This window comes from Pagrus major, chromosome 11, assembly GCF_040436345.1.
Source record: "Pagrus major chromosome 11, Pma_NU_1.0".
Taxonomy (NCBI): Eukaryota; Metazoa; Chordata; class Actinopteri; order Spariformes; family Sparidae; genus Pagrus; species Pagrus major.
The window spans coordinates 16,074,144-16,097,512 of record NC_133225.1 but is presented as its reverse complement, the minus strand read 5'-3'; the positions used below and the strand labels follow the sequence as shown (position 1 = coordinate 16,097,512).

At 41.2% G+C, this 23,369-nt stretch overlaps 2 protein-coding genes across 2 annotated transcripts in view; both read right to left on the bottom strand.

Moving 5' to 3' along the window:
- Nucleotides 1-3,588, bottom strand: part of qsox1 (quiescin Q6 sulfhydryl oxidase 1) — a 31,394-nt gene extending 27,806 nt beyond the window's left edge. The window contains exons 1-2 of the mRNA XM_073476906.1: nucleotides 3,049-3,588; nucleotides 1,229-1,329 (exon numbers count right to left, since the gene is read on the bottom strand). Coding sequence (XP_073333007.1) covers nucleotides 1,229-1,329; nucleotides 3,049-3,340 — 393 coding nt within the window. The 5' untranslated portion in view covers nucleotides 3,341-3,588. The remainder of the gene's footprint in view (nucleotides 1-1,228; nucleotides 1,330-3,048) is intronic.
- A 3,825-nt stretch (nucleotides 3,589-7,413) lies between these two features.
- The window catches only part of cep350 (centrosomal protein 350), a 33,504-nt gene continuing 17,548 nt past the window's right edge, over nucleotides 7,414-23,369 (bottom strand). Inside the window, exons 19-37 of the mRNA XM_073476004.1 lie at nucleotides 23,121-23,261; nucleotides 22,795-22,934; nucleotides 22,445-22,552; nucleotides 22,136-22,353; nucleotides 21,706-21,920; nucleotides 21,120-21,398; nucleotides 20,876-21,025; nucleotides 20,492-20,652; nucleotides 16,883-17,133; nucleotides 16,551-16,732; nucleotides 16,169-16,319; nucleotides 15,462-15,622; nucleotides 15,242-15,375; nucleotides 15,081-15,133; nucleotides 13,106-14,988; nucleotides 12,072-12,602; nucleotides 11,385-11,531; nucleotides 10,911-11,033; nucleotides 7,414-10,674 (exon numbers count right to left, since the gene is read on the bottom strand). Coding sequence (XP_073332105.1) covers nucleotides 10,507-10,674; nucleotides 10,911-11,033; nucleotides 11,385-11,531; nucleotides 12,072-12,602; nucleotides 13,106-14,988; nucleotides 15,081-15,133; nucleotides 15,242-15,375; nucleotides 15,462-15,622; nucleotides 16,169-16,319; nucleotides 16,551-16,732; nucleotides 16,883-17,133; nucleotides 20,492-20,652; nucleotides 20,876-21,025; nucleotides 21,120-21,398; nucleotides 21,706-21,920; nucleotides 22,136-22,353; nucleotides 22,445-22,552; nucleotides 22,795-22,934; nucleotides 23,121-23,261 — 5,196 coding nt within the window. The 3' untranslated portion in view covers nucleotides 7,414-10,506. The remainder of the gene's footprint in view (nucleotides 10,675-10,910; nucleotides 11,034-11,384; nucleotides 11,532-12,071; nucleotides 12,603-13,105; nucleotides 14,989-15,080; nucleotides 15,134-15,241; nucleotides 15,376-15,461; nucleotides 15,623-16,168; nucleotides 16,320-16,550; nucleotides 16,733-16,882; nucleotides 17,134-20,491; nucleotides 20,653-20,875; nucleotides 21,026-21,119; nucleotides 21,399-21,705; nucleotides 21,921-22,135; nucleotides 22,354-22,444; nucleotides 22,553-22,794; nucleotides 22,935-23,120; nucleotides 23,262-23,369) is intronic.

The following is a 23,369-nucleotide window of genomic DNA, read 5'->3' as shown; positions in this document are numbered from 1 at the left end:
ATGACTATAAAACAACTGAAAAACACTAGAAGAGAGGAAAGATAGAGCCTGGTCACTAAAGGATAAAAAGTTAAATTCTTGAATTGACCCTGGTTTATTAAATACCTTTGTACCATCAAATAGGTTTTTTGTTTCTACACACGCTTAAGCACATTCTACACAACATGCTGCTCAAAATTAAACATACAGTAAGGGAGCTAACGAGCATGTTCAAGCAAAACTGTGAACATTCCTGATTTTACGGTCAGTTCAGAAAATGCAGCATGGAAGTGAAGGAATCATAAATGGGTACAGTCTGACCGTTACTCGATTTTTGTGGCCAATTTTGACACCAATATTAGGGATTAAAGAACTTTGGACAGATATATCAGCCAAAAATCCACAAATTTGTTGCAATAATCCCTAAAATGTGGTCATAAACCACTTGACAAATATAGGTAATGGAGGCAGAATACCAATAAACTTTATTGTCTAAAACAACATCAGTGCACTACAACAATAAACTTCACTGGGAATTTAATGATTATAAACCACCCCATGCATCTTTTCCTGTATTATGATTTTAAAAAAAGTTTTCATATTGGGCCATATTGGACAGCACATTCACCGATACCAATATATCTGTCTCAGGCCGATATCGTGATATTTTGCTTCAACAGGGTTGCTTTTCTCTTTAGTTTTTTAATTAAGGAAAATCCAAACAATATCACATCCCACTAGGGCAGCAAGAAGTGATTATTTCCCTTATCAATTAGCTTGCTGGTGATTTAAGATGATTTCTTACTCAATTTCAAATCAACCTGATATCATATCAGACTTCGAAAACCAGCAAACATTCACATTTGAGAAGTTTGAACTAATTAACCTTTCTGTGTATCTGCTAATCAACTATTAATTCTAGCAAATACCACTATTCACCAGAAACAGAACAAAGGGTGCTCTGTCTGTTCTTTATTTCTTAATTACATATTTAATTCAGATGTGTCTTTCACAGAGTAAAGACTATAATTAGAGCATTATTTAAATAATTAACAGTAAGCTAAAATTAGCTTAAAACTCCAAGACTTTCTTGCTTTTAAAGTCTCTAAAGTCTAGTAGCAGTAGACACAGTGGAAAACACATCATTATCATTTCCTAATGACATCTGTCCATGGTCATCTGCAGCCATCATGAAAGTTGGGAGAACACAGTATGTGGCCCTGTGTAAACACTTTTTACTGTATAATACCTTTATGGTGGGATACCCTGTGATGCCGAAGTCAGTGCAGACCTTCCTGTTCACCTCTGCAGCACAGTCTATAGCTGCCAGGTCCACAGCTGGCTTCCACTCTGAAGAACAGACATCAAACAGAGGGAGAGAGGAACCACAGTAAATATAGAGTACTGTCTACTGCACCCCACACAGTCTCCTGTGTTGTACTTGTGCCATGTGTGCCAATGTGTACTTCAGTATATGTACACAGAAGGAAGTATGTGCACCAGTATTGTCAAGAAATAAAATCTGCATATCGAATAGACATCCTCACTTTTTTTGTTAATGATCTTCCTTTAAATTTTTTCTAATTCTTTTGTTCAGCTTCATATGTAGATAATACTGTCATTAACTTTACTTACTCCAAACTGCCCTTGAATTGAATTTCAATACCCCCATGCTGATGGAAACTCAGGGGAAGTTTCCGTAGTCCGCAAAACATTTCTAGAGCTTGACAACCAAACGGAGTTGCAGCATTTTCCTAAACAACTGAAGTAGGTGGGAACTTGTGTTAAATGTGAAAAACCACCCTTTTAAGAGCCTAAATCTTCACTGCAGCTGCTAAGCTAAAAGTATTAACACACACTTTGTCTGAAGTTGGTGCATGAGCACGACTTTTTAAATCAATTTGGGATCTCAGAGCTTCCAGAGTTTGGATTACATTGGAAAAGCTGTATGGAGTCATGTTTTGTTTTTAATGCTTTAAAACAAGTCCCCATCAACTTCAGTTGTTTAGGAGAATGCTGCATCTCTGATTTGCTGTGAAGCTCAGGGCCGATACTCGACATTTTCTGATAATCAATATTTGCGATTTTTCTGTCAGATTCCCCATAACAAATACAAATTAAATTAGTAATCTAAAAATGTGCTACTTTGGCTCTGATGCAGGATCATCTCACACAATGTCCCGCCTCAAACATCTGATTGGTAACACGTCACAATTAATAGCCAATAAACACAGAATAATCTGAATCTGCAAAGTAACTAGTAACTAAATTTATCAAATAGATGTAGCGGAGAGGAAGTCTAAAGTAGCAGAAAATGGAAATACTCAAGTAAAGTACCTTAAAATTGTACTTAAGAACAGTACTTGAGTAAATTGTACTTTACCAAAATTAAAGTGTTAAATTGTTCAATCTCCTTGATTTCTAATAATCGGTATCGGCCCTGTTAAAGCCATATCGGTCGACCCCTATTTAATTAACCAAGACACTTCATTGGACTTTTCATCAACATGGAGGTGAGTAGATAATGGCTAATGGTGTCATTCTGAGGTGAACTTATCCTTTAAATATCAAGCAGATGACCATTTTCACCCCTAAAGGCACTTGACAGCACACCAAGACATCTGTTGCCTCTGTTGACTGAAACACAGGATTGAAATACCCCATGACTGTGTCAGGCCTCCTGCCATCATCACAAACTTTGCCCTTCACTATCACTCTAATTATATTTAATCTCATGGCTGTGGGATATTTTCTTTTGGCTCATGAGCTACAGAAACAGTTGGAGGATGTGATGGAGAGACAGCAGATTTTCATTAGATCACATGCTCTAATTAACAGAAAGGACAGCATGGTGCTCTCACTGTCTCCATGTAAATGATAAAAAACACAGGGAGATGTTACCCTGGCAACAGAGAAATTAATTATACACTATTTAGTCCCATTTAGCTGGCTTGTCAAGTTAATAAAGCATAGTTAAGTATGAATGTTTATACAAGACTAATATTCAAACAAAGTGCCACTGTGAACAGCTGGAGCTAGCTACGTGACCTGCAGCAGGTCCGTACCCACCTTTAATGTCTCTCGCCAGACTTTTGTAAACGGGGGAGAAGGCGACACAGTGTCCGCACCACGAAGCGTAAAACTCCGCAACTATAGCAGCTGTGGAGTTGATCAAAACCGACTGCACGTTCTCCGGAGTTAACAAGATGACTTGGTCTGAGCTGGAGTACAGTCCAGCCTCCGCGGCAGGAGGAAAAACAAGACAAAAACACAACCAAACCGCACACGTTGCTATCTTCCTGGGATGTATCTGTATTTGTCCAGTAAGCCGAGACGTGGCACGGCCGCAGCGCCGCGCCATCTTCCCCGTCTGAGCTGCTGCTGCTGCCGCTAACGGTCTGTCTGAACCTCCGAGTCACCAAACTTCTCACAACTTTCTCTCCCTCTTTTTTTTCCGGCCAGCAGGCTGCATGGGTCCTCCCCCCGTCGAGCTCCCGGTGCCTCGCGAAAACACCGCTCGTATCAAAGTTACACACCCTCCGCACAAACACTCTTGTTTCTCCCTGACTCGCTCACAATATGTGATGAAATGATGTAAGCGCTTTGAGTGACACGGACACAATTTTGCCCCTACACGGCTCTCATACAGGAAATAACCGTTAATGCATATTAATATTTATTATTATTTAATAATTCAACACAAAAACAATGGACCATGAGTTTGACAAATAAATAAATAAATAAATAAAGTCAGTTTACTCAAGTACTGGAGTCTACTTTAGTACAATTTTGAGTTACTTGAGTAATTCCATGTTCTGCTAACTTTAGTTACTAGCTGATTTTGCAGATGACATGCTGCATCAGAGCCAAAACAGCAGATTTTCAAATCAAGGATTGAAAACAAACAAACAAACAAAAAACGATTCAAATAATCTGTTCTGATAATCGACCAGACCGACAATCGGCTGACCAATAGTCAATGATGGAATGTAACTAAGTACATCTACTCAAGTACTGTACAATTTTGAGGTACTTGTACTTTCGATTCCAAAATATTTTCATTGATTTTCTTTTTACAACACAAACCGAGGGTTGGGCAACATATGCGTACAATTACAGTGCTGTAGGAAATAAAGACAGAGAAAGCGATGGCATATTATACATAGTCAACATATAACAGCAACCACCCATCCCACCCCACTCTGATTATCTTAAAAAGGTATAATCTATATTATCATTATATTGTATATCTATACTCTATTATATAGGAATATCATGTGTGGTCATTTCCATGCAGTCAGATATTTTTCATGTCAAGGTTGCGGGCACACCACACTGAAGTGTTCCTTAAAGGGACCCCAAGTTTTATAAAATTTCGCCTCAGAGCCTCTGACTGAAGAACGCAATTTCTCAAGGTCAAGACAGGACATTGGAGCCACTGACTGAGTGTGGCAGTGCCTCTCCATTTTAGCAAGATCGCATGTCTGGCCAAGAGCTAGGTAAAGGAAATCATGCGGCCTTCTGCAGATGTGAATTGGTACGGAAGCCCTAAAGGGCCATGCATTCATACATTTTATTACATGTAGTTAAGTACAACATCAGGCTCACTTAGATTGCGCCGCCGATATAGCTGAAGCCTTATTAACCGTCTTTTTAGATTATACACACTAATGTGTACATTATCTGTAATAGCAAGGCATAATGCTATTTTAGCCTGTGTCAGGCCTTGATTGAAAAGATATGTGACGCGGTGATCGATATGCTCCTGCTCCTCTGACATTGCTACACTGAATGATGTTTCCTGCAATGATTTAATGTACTACACTATCGTTTTGTTTTCTCAAGATCTCAAATTAATTATATCGTTATCTCGAGATCTCGAGAAAATTATCCTGTTATCTCGGGAAAACGGCAGCTGTTATTTCGAGATAATAACTCGAGATCTCAAAAAAAGGAAATAAAATGTATGAATGCATGGCCCTTTAGGGCTTCCGTAAATTGGGGATTAACTCCATGTGTAATTCCAAACATAGCTATCATAGGGTCTAGGTCTAATTTCCAATTTAGGATGTTGGACAGAGTAAGAAAAACATCTCTCCAGAATTTTTGCAAGTGGGGGCACAGCCAGTCCATATGCATCAGTGTTGCGTCATTATTTTTGCATTTATCACAGGTAGGGGTTAAATCTTGGTAGAACTTCGACAACATGACCTTTGATTTATGGGCTCTATGAACTATCTTAAACTGTATTAAGCAGTGTCTTGTACAGAGTGAGCATTTATGAATTGATGTGAGGATGGAGTCCCATCGGTCATCATCAAGTGTATGCCCCAGGTCATGTTCCCAAGCTGCTCTGATGTTGTCTATAGGTGCGTGTTTCAGCATGGATATGTTTCTGTATAATTTTGATAGTGCACCTTCAGACAGTGGATCAAAAGAGAGGAACACGTCCAAAGGGTTATGTCGGGTTCTTTAGGGAAACCAGGTAAGATAGAACAAACATAGTGTCTGATCTGCAAGTAGCGACAGGAATGTGTAACGGGTAGGTCGTATTTCTCTGATAATCGGCTGAAAGAGACAAAGCTCTTGTCCTGGTACATGTCCTTAAACCATCTGATGCCTTTCTTGTGCCAGTCCTGAAAAGTTGAGTCAAGTCTAGGTGGGGTAAAAAGGTGGATAGAGGCCATAGGGCTCAGGAGGGAGAAGTCACTGTAGCCAAACGACCTACTGAACTGGGTCCACATTTTTAGGGTGTGACTCACAACCGGGTTGGTTATTGATTTAATCGGAGATTGGCTGAGTGATGAACCAAGGACAGCTGGAAGTGAAACACCTTGGCAGGAATTTAGCTCCAGGGATGTCCATGTTGGACAGTCGGGCTGGAGGTAGAAGCGGTTCCAGAAGGCGAGACAGCGAATGTTAGCAGCCCAGTAATAATGACGGGTTTTAGGGAGGCCCATGCCCCCATCTTTTTTTAATTGCTGGAGTAGTATCTTACTTACTCGTGGTTTCTTATTCTGCCATATGTACGAGGAGGTAATTGAATCTAAGGAAGCAAAAAATTATTTTGGGATGAAAACTGGCACACACTGGAATAAATAAGTACATTTTGGAAGGATATTCATTTTAATGGAGTTTCTACGTACAGCAAGGGGCATTGTGAGAGGGGACCACTGCTATAGTGAGATTTTTACCTGGTGTAGGAGAGTCAGAGAGTTTTCTTTAAACAGATTTTTAAATCTCTGTGTGACTGTTACTCCTAGGTAAGTGAACTGTCTTTCCTCAATTTTAGGTGGGATGTCTAGATCAAATGCTTTGTTATTGACTGGGAATAGTTCACTTTTGAACAGATTTAATTTGTAGCCAGATATGGCTCCGAACTGTTCCAGCAGGGATAGTGCTGCAGGGAGAGAGGTTATTGGGTCAGTGATGTATAGTAAAAGGTCGTCCGCGTACAGAGATACTTTGTGTACCATGCCTCCAATGGAGATACCAGTAATGTCTGCACTGTTGGGGAGGGCCACTGCCCAGAAGGAAGGTTAGACTAAGTAGTCTATTCTAGAATATGTGTGGTGGACATGGTGGACAATATTTTTACTTTTACTCAATTATGACTTTTATGTACTTTATACAATATCGGCAAACTCCATGAGGAAGGTCTGTAGATGATGTTGAAATGTCAGGAAAAAGCTGGTACGTGGACCTTAAAAATACCCTAAAATCCCAAACACTTATTCTGGCCTTATAGACTACAGGTATATTCTCATTGTAGTATATCATTGAATACTGTGACTTGCAGATGAAGAAGCAATTTCTGGCAAAATAAACGGCTGTCTTATAGCATAGTTTTGATATAAACAAACCATTATCTTAGTCATAGTTAATATCCTTAGTGTCTTGTAATAAAAAATGTGACAACAGGGGCCTTAGCCAGGACTTTTGAAATACTGAGAGGTGATAAGTCCCCAGCGCAAGCCCACCCATCAAGACATTTTTTGACTAACCACCAAAAAACAAAACTTTTTGATATTTTCTGTAACTTTCGTCTCCACACATTATGTTCCAGTAGTTTTTTTTTCCCTAAAACAGGCAAATGTTCATGTTGACTGACAAATACCACCCATAAATATCCAAATGCATGAAATAATACATGTGAACTGGAATGAAAGTGGTGTCCTAAAAGTTGCTACACTCGTCATCAGTCTGGGAGTAATGAGATTTAGCTTTTTCCGCTTGGATACATAAAGTATAGTGCTTTTAATGTGACCTGACACAATGATAAACTCTCACCCAACCACATCCAAACACATCATCCCAGATTTGCAGCAACAACAAATCTTAACATCTGCTTTTGGTCGGGAGATCTTTGGCCGGCTGTCAGTGCTGCAACAACACTGATGTAACTGCTGCACTAAATACAGTTCAAGTCAGCAGTCCTTTAGAAACAATGAAAGCTTTATTTACAATTTCAAAGGTCATTTAGTTAACAAATATATACTATGCACATATTTGCAAAGTAAACAGTGTTTATTTTACAACAATCGCTCAGGTTACAGTAACAGTGGGTCAGATAGGATAGACAGTATATTTACACACATAAAAGAATTGTACAAGTCTTCAAGTGCACTCAGCGCACACTCACAGCACATTATTATAAATATTCATAAACATTTCAAAAGACGAACAGGGAACTCTAGTCTGACTGGATTAATTTGATAATCAAATCTTTCTGTGCCAATTCAGATCTACTCCACCCTACACCAAACAGCTTCAAGCTTCTTGAAGGTTTATTAAATCTACAGAGCTGTTTGGTCCACACATGTAAAGCAATGCATAAGACCAAGTACTGCATAGTTTCAGAGGAGAACATAACCTCCTCCCACATACAATCAATTAAAGAGGACAATCCTAGAGGGTTTGCAATAAAGCCTTACAGAAATTGTTTCTAAGGTTACAGTTACATACGCCTAAAGACCAGACATACAAGCCATACAGCACGGAGAGGTCGGTGTCAAATGTTTTTGGTCTTTTTCTACATTATATAATTTACAGTTTAAACCCCTTAGCAACTCTTAAAACATCGACAGTAGAAAAAGATGAAGTACTCAGTTTAAGGTCACTTTAGCTCCGAACAGTCAGTGAAGATTAAGGAGCTGTCACACGTGCCACAATGAGTTTGTACACAGTTTGTTTGATCTAAGCAGTGCTGACTGTAAGGACTAAAGTAAGCCCTTGGAAACAGTCCTACGTGCTCAGCTTCATCAGCTCTATGACTCACACTATGCAGCCTGTGTACACACAGTAGTTCCTGATAGAGTTTATCAATAAAATGACTCAACTGTGTCTATATGCAGACGCAGGGGAGATGTGACAAAAATCAGGTGACATTTTAGACTGACTCATTGATTCTGTTAGCATAAATACATTTCCTCGGGCTTAAGCAAAGGAAAATTAGAAGGTTTAAAAAACTTTCTCAACTATGCATCGATACAGAAAGGTGGATAAGGCAGAAACTGAAGTATTGGCAAACCGGTTAGAAGGGTTAGCAGTTATTTAAAGATCATTTACAAAATTGTAGCATACAGCAGTTGAAAGAGACATTCAAAGAAAATAGGTCCAAGGATGTTGAAACATCAACAAAGTTTGTTATAAATCTACAACTCAACTCAAAGAGGCACTTGAAACTGAATGTTGAGAAAGACCTCTGTTGTCTGACTGCATTGCCAGGCTACATTCTGATGGCTGGTTTGGACTTGCTGCTTGCTGAAATGTTTCACAGCAGCAAGTGGAGCATATAACCATGTTATGCTACACGACTAGATGTGTTTTGGGCAAATCTTCAGCTTGTGACCTTTACCAGGAAAACTGATAGAGACGAGACAACCAAAGGTGTTTTCTCAGGTCAGAGAACGTAAACTGACTGTAGGATAAGTAAGGCTCAAATCCAGCATTTCAGTACTATCCTGTGATGTGGTTCTAAAAATATCAAGTCACTACTGCCAGTCCTGTGTGTCCCACTGACATACGATAAATTACAGTTACAGCACAGCAACACTCATTCTATGTTTTCATACTGTTTTTCAACTGCTTCAAAATGTTAACATATCATATGAAAGTGGGACACAGCGATCACGTTGACCAACTGGACAGTTGTAATAAAAGTCATACAGAACAGTTTTAATTAACACTACAACGTTTAAATACTAAAAGTTTTCCCCCTTTTTCTTTTTCTTGTTTCAGTTCTTCAAACCTCCTACATAATATATTGCCATGTTCACATTCACATTTGTTTGTGCTTTTTTACAATTTCATTAGATGTTAAAATCTTCTCTCTATATGTTGACAAGGTCATTTACAATTCAAAATGTTCCTTACTCCTCTAATCAAACATCTTCGCACAATAAATAATATAATTATGGAGACAAAATGTTTCATACAATATCCGATCTCAGTGACGTTTCAATACAGCTCAATGTCACAGTGTTTGATTGGTGACAAATTTCATGTGTTGTCACTCTCGTCCAGCACAATGGATTTAAAATTTAACTATCACTCTAAAGTGAAAGTGCTCAATCTCAGCTTTAAGGGTGTTTCAGGGTGTCATATCCATATTGGGTGAAGAGTGCTGGATTTTGTCTTTTTTTATTTTAAGACAATGCAGCAGGACAATGATGCTAAACATACAGCCACAGCTAACACAGATATTTTGGTCAGTCACCTGACCTTAGTCCAACTGAGTATATGTTATACTTGCTGAAGACCAGATTTTTAGACAAATATTCACTGAAACAAGCAAGAAGGCTGCCATGTATGATGATGTCAACTAGTTTTTCAAATTTAAGGCAGGCTTACAGACCTACACATGAGGAGCTGTCCATTGCTGTCCACCCTCAAGTAAAAGTTTAACCATTGTTTAATTTCAATGCGCTGGATTACAGAGTCAACACACGATCATGTCACTGTCAAATCACCTGTAAACTGCACTGTATTTTCTTTATCTGCTATACTATTACAATTTTGGAATCCATATATACATTTACTTTAAGCTTCAATACAAAATATAACAACCTACTTGTGTTCCAGGTGGATCTTATATCACAGTCCCATCTGGAACAATCATCTTAGCAGCATCAATGGACTTTAAACGCTAACAAATGGCACAGTCCATCCTATCAAAACATCTACTCATTCTCTAACTGGTGTTTACAAAAAGGACCAGTTCAGGAAGTGAGACTAGATGGTGTTAAGGTTTAACAAGGCTGGATTGCTTGAGAGGCATTTTGTGTGTAGAACAAATTTTGAAACCGCTATAGTTAGCTGACGCAAATTCAGCAAATTAATGTCACAGAAATAAGTAGGAGTTGTTTAGTGAGAGGTAATGCTGGGACCGAAGGCATCTGAGGGTTTGCTGTTGGCACATCAGCTGGTGGAAGACCGAGCGGCGGTAGGTTGGTTGGAGTTCACTGGGGTGAGGAAAGACTGGGGTTGAGCTAGAGGTTGTAGTTTAAAATCAAAGCAGGAAAGCCGTCAGGAGAGGGTATCTCTTTTGGCCCTCTTGTCATAAATTAGCGTCAGCACGTTTGCAGTGTCCTTCAGCAAAGCTTCAAAAATGCTGTCTGCCAGCTGCATCTTGACAAAGAGCTCGTCCACATCATAGTTTACCCACTGGGCCTCCTCCTCATGGAGTTCTTGAACCTGAGAGACAAACAGGGTCAACTACTGTAGCACAGTGACATCGATTGTTCATATTGCAGGGAGAATAAGTTTTAGCCAGTCAATTCTACTTCAAGTTAACTGATAAAGCATTGAGTATTGTAATCCTGATTACAAATGTGTCAAACCTTTAAACTTCAAAATAAACAACTTGGTTCCGATTCTATCCAGAAAAGAAAAACAAACAAACAAACAAAACATTTAATTTAGTGACCTACCAGTATGTGATCAACTCTGTCCCGCTTCTTTCTGCCAAATTTGAGCATCTTCTGCCAGTCAGTCTTCTGGCTCTGATCTTTTGTCAGACCGTACAGTTTCAGTACTTCGGCTGCAATAAATTCCTGGTACACAAAGTTAAAAAAAAAAAAAATCAAAACACACCGTGTCATCATTTGTGTAAAAAGTGTGAATTTGTGTATCTTTAAACAACTTAAAAGCTTGACTCCATTTTGCTGATAACCATGGTAAATTAAAAAAAGCTACATTGTGAAGTTTGTTTATTCTTATTGTCACTTTGGAAGATAAAAGACAAACTGCTGAAGGTCCAACCTTCCTATTCCTTCCTACCTATTTGGTAATTAAAAATATTAGAAAATAGTAGGAATGCAGTGAGGGTAACTAAGTTTGGGAATTTCAAAAACATAAATGCAGTGTCTTTTCATGTTGATGGGGACTGTCCTGCAGCACTGTACCTGGATTTTGGTGATGTCTCCTGGTGTCTTTACTCTATGGAAGAAGGAGGACTTGACCCGATGTGGTTTGACCCACTGAGGCTGATCAGTGTTGGGTTCCTCAGTGTAGATCTCCTGAAGCATCTCCCATGTCAGGTCGTACACAGCCTAGGGAATGGGAAGAGTAGTGAGATACTAAGGATGAGCTTAATGCTTCAGTGGATAGGTCTATCAGGCTGAATAATCCTGCGTTAGATGACCATAAATAAGTGAGAGAACGTGTCAAAATGTCAGCATTATTTACTGCTCAACAGCTCAAGCTTTTGCATTCAAAGAAAAGCAGAGGAAATATCTGTAGCAACAGTCTGAAATCAAAGGCATCTAAAATAGCTATGTAGTCTTGAAATGTTGAGATGCTAATCAGAGAGAAATCCACTGAATAATGGGAACTAGGCCGCCATTTAACCTCAGTGAACTCACTCAGAGTAAGTGCTGTCGTCAGACTAAACTGCAAGTAACGCTGCTGTTGAATTAGTTCTACTGTTGTGCAGCTTGCAGCAGGGATGAGAAGGAAGTCAAAGATGTCTTCTTCCTCTTCAGTTGTACAGATTGTGCTTTTAATAGGCACATGCATTACATTTTTCACTAGACTATCTGTGTGGTATTCTTTATTTTTTGATGTCATGTCATGAAAGTTCTTCTTTTCACCTTCCTGTAGCTGCAGATGCTGAGGGCCTCCTGGTCCTGGCTGCTGCCCTCTTTACCCAGATACTCTTGTGTAGGTTTGGGGATTGGCAGTTGTGCAAGGCTCAGTGCTCCCTCCTTCCCCAGGCCACAGCTCTCCCAGATCTCCTGAGTGGCAGCATGGACCATCTTCTCCACCTCTGTGGCAGAGTGGGGCACCACCATGGCAGGCTGCTCAGGGAGTTTGGGGGGCAGGGGGAGAGGCAGCTCCGGTCTAGGTGGAGTCTTGACCTGCTGTTCCCCACCTGGTGATGACACAAGCCCCCCCAGGCCTACTCCAGATGATAAGCCAGACTTCCCCAGCCTCGCTTCTTCCTCTTCCTCCCTCTGTTTTTGTTTGAGTCTTTGCTGTTCTCTACGGGAGCTGAGGCCAAAGTCCTCATCAAACCAGTCCTGATCGTCACCAAGCTCATCTAGCAGTTCACGACTCAGTTCCAGCTCCGCTAGTCGCTTGGCGAGCTCCTCTTGACCACTGGCCCCCAACACTGGACTCTCCTGTTGGGAAACAAATGCAGGATAAAGTGAATTCCATGCTTACTTCCAGTTTCAGATTAGAGTCTACTGTAAATATGCATATATAACTGCACGATAGATTATGGTTTCACAGGTTTGAACTAGTCTAGAAGAATATTCTTTCTGTCTGATGTTTCAGACAGAAAAGGTTTTCAGCACAGAGCACCAAATTCAATAAAGTATGTCAACATAAAGCTGGACTTTGGCTGGACACATACCAAAAACAAGGGTTCTGCCGGTCAAATCAACAAGCACTGTGGGTCAGTAACATATTGTCATTGCTGGTGTTTCCCCACAATGGAAATTCCACAGTTCAATCACATACAGCACTATCACGTTTTAAAGCTGTTTGCTCATTGATAATGACATTTTAATTCACATCTCTGACATTACAAAATGAATGCAGACAAAAGATAAAAATAACATACATTTTTATCTTTCAGTTTTACTAACAGCTTACTAAAGAATCAGAACTATTCACTCACCGGTCGGTTACACAGCTCCGGTGAAGACAGCTCCTCTTTTTCTGTAGGTAGGAAGAAGGGTAGACCATCTTTTTGTTCCACTGAAGAGAACCAGACTTCCTCTTCAACATTTTCACCAAATAGGTCTCCATTCATCTGATTGGCAGCTTCAATCTTCTGTTCTTTAACCTTTTTAATCTCAGCAAACTGCTTCACAGTGTCTTTCATAAAGTTGTTGAGGAACTTGTCTGCAAATGTGTCCAATGAGTCTCTATCCTTCTGTTCTCCTTTATCATTCCTGATATCTGTGGAAAGATCTGCAGGAGTGAACTTGTGTTTGGAGTCTACGTCTTCTCTCTCATCAAGGGTAGTAATCTCTTTCTGACTCTGCTTCCCCACGCCAATCCTGTCCATGTCAGAGATGAGGAGGGTGGTTGGTGCATCCTCAAATTCCAAAATGATGTCCCTAGTGTTGCCATTAGAAATGGGATGCTGTGAATTGAGGTGGGATCCGTCCTCGTTAGCAGACTCATCTGTGATCTTTTTATCTCCAGATCCATAAACCTTATGAGATGTTTGTTCATTTTTACTCTTCAGATTTCCTTCATTTTTGGATTTGTCATTGTCCATTATACGCTTATTCCCAGCTTTATCCGACAGATCATCAAAGAATGAGTCCTCGTCCTCTGTGGTATCTGTGTACATCTCATACTTGTCTGGTAGGTGTGTGATCTTGTCTGGAGGAGCGAAGATACCATGGCTCTCATCACACTCGAAGTATACCACCCCGTCATAAGTGCCGTTGTTGCTCCCCTCAGACTTATCTAACTCCACGCCAGCCCAGAAACCATTAGCAAAGCTGGTCGGACCTTTGAATCTCAGAGTGCCGGGCTGAACACCACCGACGAGAACCCGATCACCAATATTAAAACCTGACATTTCATCTTTGACAGGAGAGAGAGGGGTCTGCAATGGAGAGATGGGAGGTGAGTGGGTGGAATTAACAATGTTGCTTTCATGTTTGGAGTCCTCTGTTTGGTTTTGAAGATCTAACAGTCGTCCAGACTGATAGCTAGTCCCACTAGTGCCTGAATGGTGACTCAGTTCTTCAGCTATTTCCTCCTCCACCTCCTCATCCTGGCTGTCATACGGTGTGGCTCCGCTTGGGGAGTCCTTTCTCGAGCCCTTGATCTCAGAAGAGGCAGGCCTGGAACTATGATGCTCCTCCCTGGGTGAAGAATTCACTGAAGAGTCAAAGTCATCATGGTACCCATCTGCTACGGGAGAAGATGCCTCAACATCCTTTATGGGTGCCTCCTTCTTTGAAGAGAAGGCATCAGGGGAGCAGGAATGGTCACTGGATGAGGAGCTGTAGCTTGGATGTGGTGAGATATTGAGGTCCATTGCAGCTGAATGCGACTTACTAGAGGAGATATTAGATTTTACAGCTTCCTCAGCTTCAGATGTTTCTCTTGTCTCAATTTGTTTATCTTGTTCAAGGCCAGCAGATGGAGAATATCGATTATTTTCACTCGTGGATGAGGAAACATGTTTAGATGTAGACAGCTTTTCCTGAGAGTCAAGCCTGTTTTCCTTTTCTAGTTTGAGAAGACATTCAGAATGTTGATCCTCAAACCTGGAGCTTACTTCCACCTCCAGCTCTTCCTGAACATCAGATCTTTGATGGGACTCAATGTTCTCATCCCCTGACTCAATCATTTGTGTCTGGGCTTCCTTTGAAGAAGGTTTCAAAAGATCCTCTGTGGAAAAGCGGCTCCTCAGTCCTGAGGTCAGACACTCTGGGCTGCCATACACTGGAGTTGGAGTGACTGTTGGTGGGTCTTCATCAGACAATTCTTCAGGCATTGAGGTGGATCTACTATGATCAAGCTGAGGAAGGGCTTCTGTCATGATAGGAAAGGGTCATTATTATAAGAGCATCAAACTAAATACCGTACATAATGTATAAATTAGTTAAAATAAGAACATCACTCACTGTGATCGAATGAAGCATCAATTGTCCTTTGAGAGATTTTGCTGGTTTCAGACCTGAAAAAGAGGGATTTGCTTTTAATTGAACACCAGTCTTTTCTAACTCATATCACGGTCCAAGATATGTTGTCACCAGAGTGACATGTTTACAGCTGTTTGTGGTACCTGTGAGCAGGTGTTTTAATATTGGACTGCTCTGCGATTGAGGTTGAGTCTTTGATCTGGGACTTTGTGTCAGGTGTCAAGTCTGGCTTCTTGTTCAGTTCTGCCTTCGTTTTCTCGATGAAGTTGTCATAACTCTGAAAGGAAAACAGGAGAATAACAGTTAAGATATGAACAAATCTGCTTATATAGTATGCAGATGAATGTACAAGCACACATTTACCTCCAGCTGCTTCAGTAGGCTGGCCTCCTGTGCCTTCAGGCGCTCCTTGTCCCTCTTCTTCTGCTCTTTCTTCAGCTGGTAGGCCATAAACTTTCGCTTTCTGAGCTCTTCCTTCAGGGCCTTGATACGGCTCTCTATGTCACTCTGGTCTGAAATGGGTTCTGAAGGCAAATTTAGATGATAAATCACAGTTAGAATGTGAAACCAGTGCCAGATCTCTGATTAGCCAAGAGGTAATCCACCTTTGTGCCCATTCGAACTCATACCCAATTCTTTGGAGATTAGTGTACATTTTATTTACCAAGAATGTGTTAAGTTCATTTTTGTGCATGTTGTTTCGCTTGTACGCGATGAACAAACAGTATTACAAAGATTAAAGGTCTAAACAGTGGCATGAGAATGAATTAAACACATTCAGCTACAATACTAGTCCAGCAAACTGTCTTTTCTTGTGCGATAACTAAGTGCAATGCAAAGGGTTCTCTCCTCCTATCACACAGCTAAGCAGGTTAGGTATCAGGGAAGTGCTTGCATAATGTATTCTTGGCAGCATCACATTATGCCTGACTACAGTGCCAGCATATAGCTGCATTATGTCCACTCTCTCTGTTCCCTCCTTCTATCTTCTCTGTGAACTCTCACGAACTATTATACACCTCAAAAATGTTCGGCGGTGTGTGTGTGTGTTGAGTCATTGGGTAACTCACCAGTCTGTGTGGCCATTGGAGACTCAGTTGGCTGAATCCGGGCCTGGTTGGCAGTCCGGGAGGAGGAGCGAAGCTGCATCTTGGTTTTGCTGCTACTATCTGAAGGAGAGGCAGCAGGGCTGTGGCTGCCTTTAAGTGGAGACCGGAGAGACTAAACAGGAGGAGGAGGGGAAGATAAAGGAAAATTACTTTGGAGTCAGATGGACTGATAAGGGTATGCATGGATTAATATTTTACATGTACAGTAAACTCACAAATGTATGTTTACCCTGTTGCATGTCTCTCACACAATGAAAGACTACAAACAGCCCCAACAGAAACAGAATGAGCTGGGACTAAACACTAAAATACAACAAGGAAAGAAAGCCAAATTCATGCATACTTGTCTGCTAGGTGACTGGGAAGCTGAAGTGAAGTCCTGGGTGTAATTTGCAGGGCTGCTCTGGACGGAGGCCAAAGGTGTTTCAGGTTGTACTGAAGATGGGCTTCCTGGCTGCTGGGACCCCAGTGCCTCTGTGTGTATACTGGACTCAGGTGTCGCTGAGGAACAGTCACTCACATAGTCTGCAAATATGTAAAACAGATTAACATTAAGTCATTTCTATTTGTCCTGATTGATTTTGATCTTAACAAATGTCCTATATTTAACTATGCGTCCATATTGCCTTTAGGTTTAAATCTGGCATAAACCTAGCTACGATCCTGTTGCTTCACCTTTCTCACTGTCAGTTCTGGGCTCTGAGCTTTGATGGTGACTGGGGCTGAGGCTGATGTTGGAGATCTCCTTCTTCTCACTCTCTGCCATGTCCTTGTCTCGAGGGGTTTGTCTGTCCCACACAGCCAGGGCCTCCTTTTCCATCCTACGGACCTCTGCCTCCTCCTGGTCCAGTCGCTGTTTCCACTGCAGCAGCTCCTCAGCATGGTGACGCCTCTGCATCAGCTGCTGCTCTCGCTTTGTCAAGAACCTGAAGAAGGGTGGTGGTAAGTATGAAGGGAGAAGAGAATGGAGAGATAAGGAAGGAGTGGAGGAAAGGAGTGAAAAGGGAGATTGTGGATGATGTCAAGGAGAAAGAAGAGATAGATGGGTGGTGAAGGATACAGTTAAGTATGAGGAAGAGAAGAGAAGTAGGACAAAGACATTTAGCATAAGAACTATTAATCATGGCATCACAAAGGCAAGCACACCCAAATCATCTGGACATCAGCCATCACTGCAAATTCACCTCAAACCTCTGTCCAACACTCAGAAAAGCAAATATACATACATACACACCCAGTACATGCTTTACTTATTGCTTTCCCTGCAATAATCATCCAAATAAGGAAGTGTACAAGCACCCAACAAATAAACGAGCATAAAGTGATGACATGTTAGTCAGGATAAAAGAGGAGCAGGGAAATAACAGTGAGGATGACAGATTCATGCATCAGACTGAAACCCAGGGACTGAATGCTGCTTGGGTGCAGTCACACACACCTCAAATACCTGAACTCGCCTGACCAATGAGGATAACAAGAGTTCAACACAAGGGTTCTGTTGTCTTGCAAAACCAGCAGAATGTGTAATTTGAAAGTCCAGCTTCCACTGGGTTTCTTATACATACATATATCTGCAGATGTCAGGTATAACTGTTGTGTAATGTGGTCTCCCACAGCTATGGGTGCCATTACAGTGCAGTATTATTTAGCCTTGATCTAATTTAGAGGCCTTTCCCTTGGCCTAATGTATACTGATGACAGGCCTTATACTGAAGAACCAGACTGGGGGGTTCTTTTAGTGCCGTCCCAAACTCTATTATAGCCAATGGCCATCTGTACTTATTATCCCATCCTATGCAACAGTTACCGAATAAAGAGAGCTAGTAAAGATTTACAGGGCTCATTAAAGAGATAGACCACTCTGTCTCTGATCTGTTCTCTGCAAAAGTCCTTTTGTCATAGCGTGGTTTAATCTCAAAACATTTTGTATCAATGACTGGGCTGGAGCTGACCAGCCAGCAGCCACAATATAAACAACAATGGAAAGAGATGCACTGTATCATTCATTCCAAGAGGCAAGGAAGAAAGAAGGGGAGAGTCACAAATTAAACACCACATAAATCTCAGCACAAAGTCAGAGATTTCCCATTCAACAAGGAAGCCTCCTTAAAATAAACATAACCTTTAACCTTCACGTAGCAGAATTTATCACATTTTATGTTGAAATTGCTATACAACCAGTGTTATTTTTAATGGACACACTAGTGGTAATAACGTCAGTGCCTGACTGACAGAAAACACAAATATTGAAAACTGGCATGAAAATTTATATATATTAAAAGTGAAATTCTCAAAAGGTTAGATTATTTCAGCGAGGCAGCTTTCCTTGGGCACCCTCTAAGCTTTCACTCAAACCTCCTCCTCCCACAATTCCCATCCTGGAAAAAAAAACCCCAACATCCAACCACTCATCATTCACAGTCCCACCCCTACAAGGTCCCAGTGCCAGTGGATGAACACAAGCATGTTCCATGGGGTGGGGGTGGGGTTGAGGCAGGGCAGGTTTAGGTGGAGGTGCTGGGAAAGAGGTACAGTACCTGACCAACTGGTTGTAGATAAAGAGCTGGAATTTAGGGTGGAGGTAGGGAAGACAGACACTGAGGGAGGCCCAGTGGTGGGCCGTGAACACAGAGAAGAAGTAGTGGACAGGAGAACAGTGTCTACAACACACAAACACGTGACAGACAACGTCAAGAGTCACACAAACATGGGTATGGAAACAAACAACACACACACAATGTTGGGGGGGGGGGGGGGGGTTAAAAACACATAGAGGGAAAAGACAAGTAGAGAGAAAGGGAGAGAGAAGAGTGATATGAGCAAATGTGGTTTCATTGCACCCAAAGTGTTGGTCTGTTAGGTTTCTGACATTTCCTTTTAAAAAATGTTTTGGGAGTTGGATGATTGGGGGTTGAATGATAGACTCGTCAGGAATTCTGATTCTTAACAACCTACACTGCGAGGTAACAGTCTTAAATGAAGTGAAAAACCACTTTGTTAGTGTGTTATGTAAAGCTGAACATATTGTATAAATTTGCTTTGGCTATGCTCAACAGGAGGACAACAGTAACAGAGAGTGATAGAGGGAAAGGAAGAGACAATTGATAGTTTACTAAAATGGATCATAGCAAGCAGGCAAGCCAATAAATGTATGATCAGACACAAATGTGTCTGCTTTTGTTAGATCCTCTAAAGCATTTTATTTTGCATCGATCGAAACCTAACTATAGTGATTCTGACTCCATAATGTATTAAAACTAATGGGAACACAAAGATGAAAAAAAAAGAGGTGTTGCTAGTATAAAGTGAAACAAATTAGGAGCTTGAAGTCCTACCAGGGAAGACTGGCCTGTGATTTATATTTATAATTCATAAATCCTAAACCCCAGAACAATTAACCCACTTGTTGGAGCCACCCGGTCATGAGAGGCTCTACGATCACCTGACCAAAGCTGCACGCCAAGTCTAAAACCTTGGAGGACCTACAGGAACTCCAAGCACATGTAGTTACTTGTCGAAACAAGACCAAGTGGTTGTAATATAATTGATGGAATCTACAACCTACGTTTGTTTTATACCTCTGAAATTGAAAGTTTTAAAATCAGTGTTGCGGTCATTTAAAAATATTATTAGTACAGATCCTCCTACAAAGTACTATCATAGGTTCTACAAATCTAACGTTAGGGGGGCTGTTGTAGCAGAGGGTGTGGGTTTTTGCCTAGTTTAGATTCAGAACAACATGGAGCATGCTTATCTTCACATCCACACATTCACACATTCACAGCAAAAGAAAGATGGCAAGCACTGCTTAGTTTTCATTAGCTTAGTTTCTAGATACGGTAAAGGCCTTATGTACAGAAAAATAACTTCTGACTTATATGGCTTGTCAAGTTGGAATGACAGAAAAACAACAACAACAAAACCCAGCACAGCGTGCTACCTAGTGAAGAGATTCTTGGCTGCAGAAACCATATCTAAACTGCTTTACCAATTTTAATAAAATCCCCACTAAGTGTAAACTGTGCAGTGTTACAGGACTCACACACAAAACAAACAGCTGACAAAAAGTAAAAGAAAAACAAATCATCATTTCTTCTGTATTGAGAATATATCTTTAAAAGCACAAAAAGCAAACCTTAAAAGAAAAGGCACCTGGACACACCTACTGTAAGCACTGTTTAAAACACTGATGGGGGAGCATGATCTCTTATAATTCACTCATCAAACAGTCAGCATGCAGAGAGAACCTAATTAATATATAAAAAATGAAATCAAAGTCTTTACTTCTCATCCATGTGGGAGCGCATCTTCTTGAGCTTCTGCATGATGCTGCTTGTCTCACTTCCAGAGATTGACAGTGAGGGAGAAGGGCTGCGGACATCCTCAGCATGTCTCATGTTGGGGGAGGCTGCCTCAGACACAGGGGTTTCTGACACAGGAGTCTCCTGGATGGATGGATAAATGGACACACAAAGAGGGCAAGTATTAGCAAAAGCAAAAAAATAAAATAAATAATAATAATAAAATGAGGGCAGCATGTTTTACTGTTATGTCTTCTTTCTTGATTCCATTACGATTCTACTTCTGTAGAATATACTGTATACTGAAATGAAAGCCCTTAAATCTGTTTCTCCTGTGAAGTTGATAAGTGACCGTTGCACTACTTACAGGTGGTTCTTCACCCCCAGCACACTTGAGACGCTCCTTCAGTCTGAGTGTAGAGTTTCTCATGCGCTCAATCTCCTCCTGCTGCTTCAGCAACAGCTGCCTCTCCTTCCTGGCTGCTTTGTTGGCCTCCTGAAGTCGCTTGATCTCAGCCTGGAAACGAGTATAGTGGGGGAGAATTTTATGGTTAAGATCACAGTGTACTGCAAAGCTCAACTGTCACTTAATGTCACTATGTCACATGTACCTGCTCCTGCTGTAGTTTCATCAGAAGGCCCCTCTGCTTCTTCCTGATGGGTGGCATTTTGTCATCCTCTCCCTTGTCCCTCAGCCTCTTTTTCTGGTGCTCAAGCCAGGCCAGCTCAGTTTTGGTCTTCTCTTTGAGAGCTTTCTGGCGAAGACGAAGCAGAGAGCTCTGGTGCTGAAGTCTCACCTCCTCGTCCTTCATGTACTGGCGCACCATGTCCATGGTGAACTGTGAAAAGCTGTCCTGCCCACCAGAAAAGGCCATGTTTGCATCCTGAGACTACAGGAGGACAAAGGTGAAAAGGTTGAGGTTAGATTGGGATGACAGTAACAATAAACATTAAGAGATGAGTTAAAAGGACAGGAGATTTACAGGGGGCAAAAAAAACAGGAGAAGTAAAGTGAGGTATTGAGAAGTAAATATGTATAAGAGGAGTAAAAACAACTCAGAGAGAGCACAGACCTCCCGCGCAATCAAATAATCACTTTTTAGAACTGTCAGTGGTTACACCCGCCTTCCATCGTCAGCCACAGACTCATAAGGATATGCGTTGGCAAATTTTTGCATGACTACACAGCCCTCTCACCTTTAAGATACTGTGTGCTGCTGAAACCGATGTCATGGTGTGATTGGCTCCATCATCCTCTGATTCCTCATGGTGATGGGACTTCTTCTCCTTCGTTCCACGGCGGTGTGCTTCAGACGGCAGCAGAGAGCGGAAGGAGCGCTCTTCTATCTCATCCTCTGTCATGGACTCATCAAACTTGAGAGAGTACTCTGTTGCCACTGATGTACTGTCTGCTAAAGGGACGAAAAAGAAATACGCTCAATGTACACTTTAAGTCTAACTGTGTCTACTTTCTTGGCAATTTTCAGGTGCCATATATGTGGCACTGTACATACACACAGTTTTGAACCTAGTACAGACAAAATTAAGGCAATAGTGTGGTGGTGACATTTGCATGCATAACAGCACGTTAAGCATTAAACAAAGAGCTGTGCATGCCATTGGATACCTTTATCATCCACTATAGAGGTGATGTTGTCACTGCAGAGGGAGTCATTTGCTGCTGTAAGATGTTCCTCCTCTATGGAGCTAGTGCCTGCTTCCCTCTCCAGCCCCACTTCGGTTCCCCCCTTCCTCCATTTCCCGTCTACAGCATCTTTTTTCATCCGATCTCTGTGGTCCAAGGATACCTGCGATGGGCTGTTGTGGCTACTTGAGTCTGCTCCACTGGGGAGAGGGGAAAAGGACATGTATAATGTCTATTAGATTTCCCTTCTCCAAATCTAATGTACTGTACAGTACTACTGCTAAATGGTACCTGAGTTTGGGTCTTCTGAAGGATAGAGAGTCAGAGTGACTGAGGCTATTCAGTGATGACAGGGGTTCATCTGGTCTATTCCCTTTGCTTGACACATCACTCTGGAAGCTGTAAGAGAACATGCAGGAGATTTAACAAACATTTAGTACTGATACTACATGTATCCGGAAGTGGTAAATGCTTATAATGCTCAGAATGATAACAGAAGGCCTCTTTTATCATCTACAACTAGTAATGTGATTTACAAACTTCTGAATGAAAAAATAAATAAATTGAAATAACAACACAAATGGGTTATAGAGATGTTAACATCAATTAATGATGAAAGTATGCAGGTGTATTAAGTTTACCTGTCAGAGTCAATTTTGTCCCGTCGCTGCTTTGAATAGGAACTCTGCTCTTCTTCTCGCTTGTCCAACATGGAGGACGCAGTTGCAACAGTGGGGACGACTAAAGCCCCTGCTATCTGCGATCGTGCCGATTCTGTCATCTGACAGACAAGAACACAACATACATTTCAAATGTCTGATTTAGTGAGTCTGAGACTGGATATTAAGCTTTCCTCCTCTGTATTTATTGTAACGTCTTTACTGAAACTCAACAGTCAATCAGCTTTTGTTACGAAATGAAGACACAGGCTGTTTTCCAGGCACAGAGGAAAGCAGTGATTACTAACCTCCTTGATGTGTCGGGCAGCGTCGGCTGTGTACCGTGCTGCCTCAGTCTGTTGACTCATCATCTTCATAGTTGCCTCCTGGAGGCCCTCCAAAGTCTCTTTTTGAGTTCCTGCCAAGCTCTCCTGCAGTTCTATATGAGCCTGGACAGAATCGAGCATTGACATCAGAAAGACAGAAAAATAAAAGCACCAATACTTACAATTTGAAAGGCAGGGAAGTAAACACTAAATCTATCATCTCCAAATACA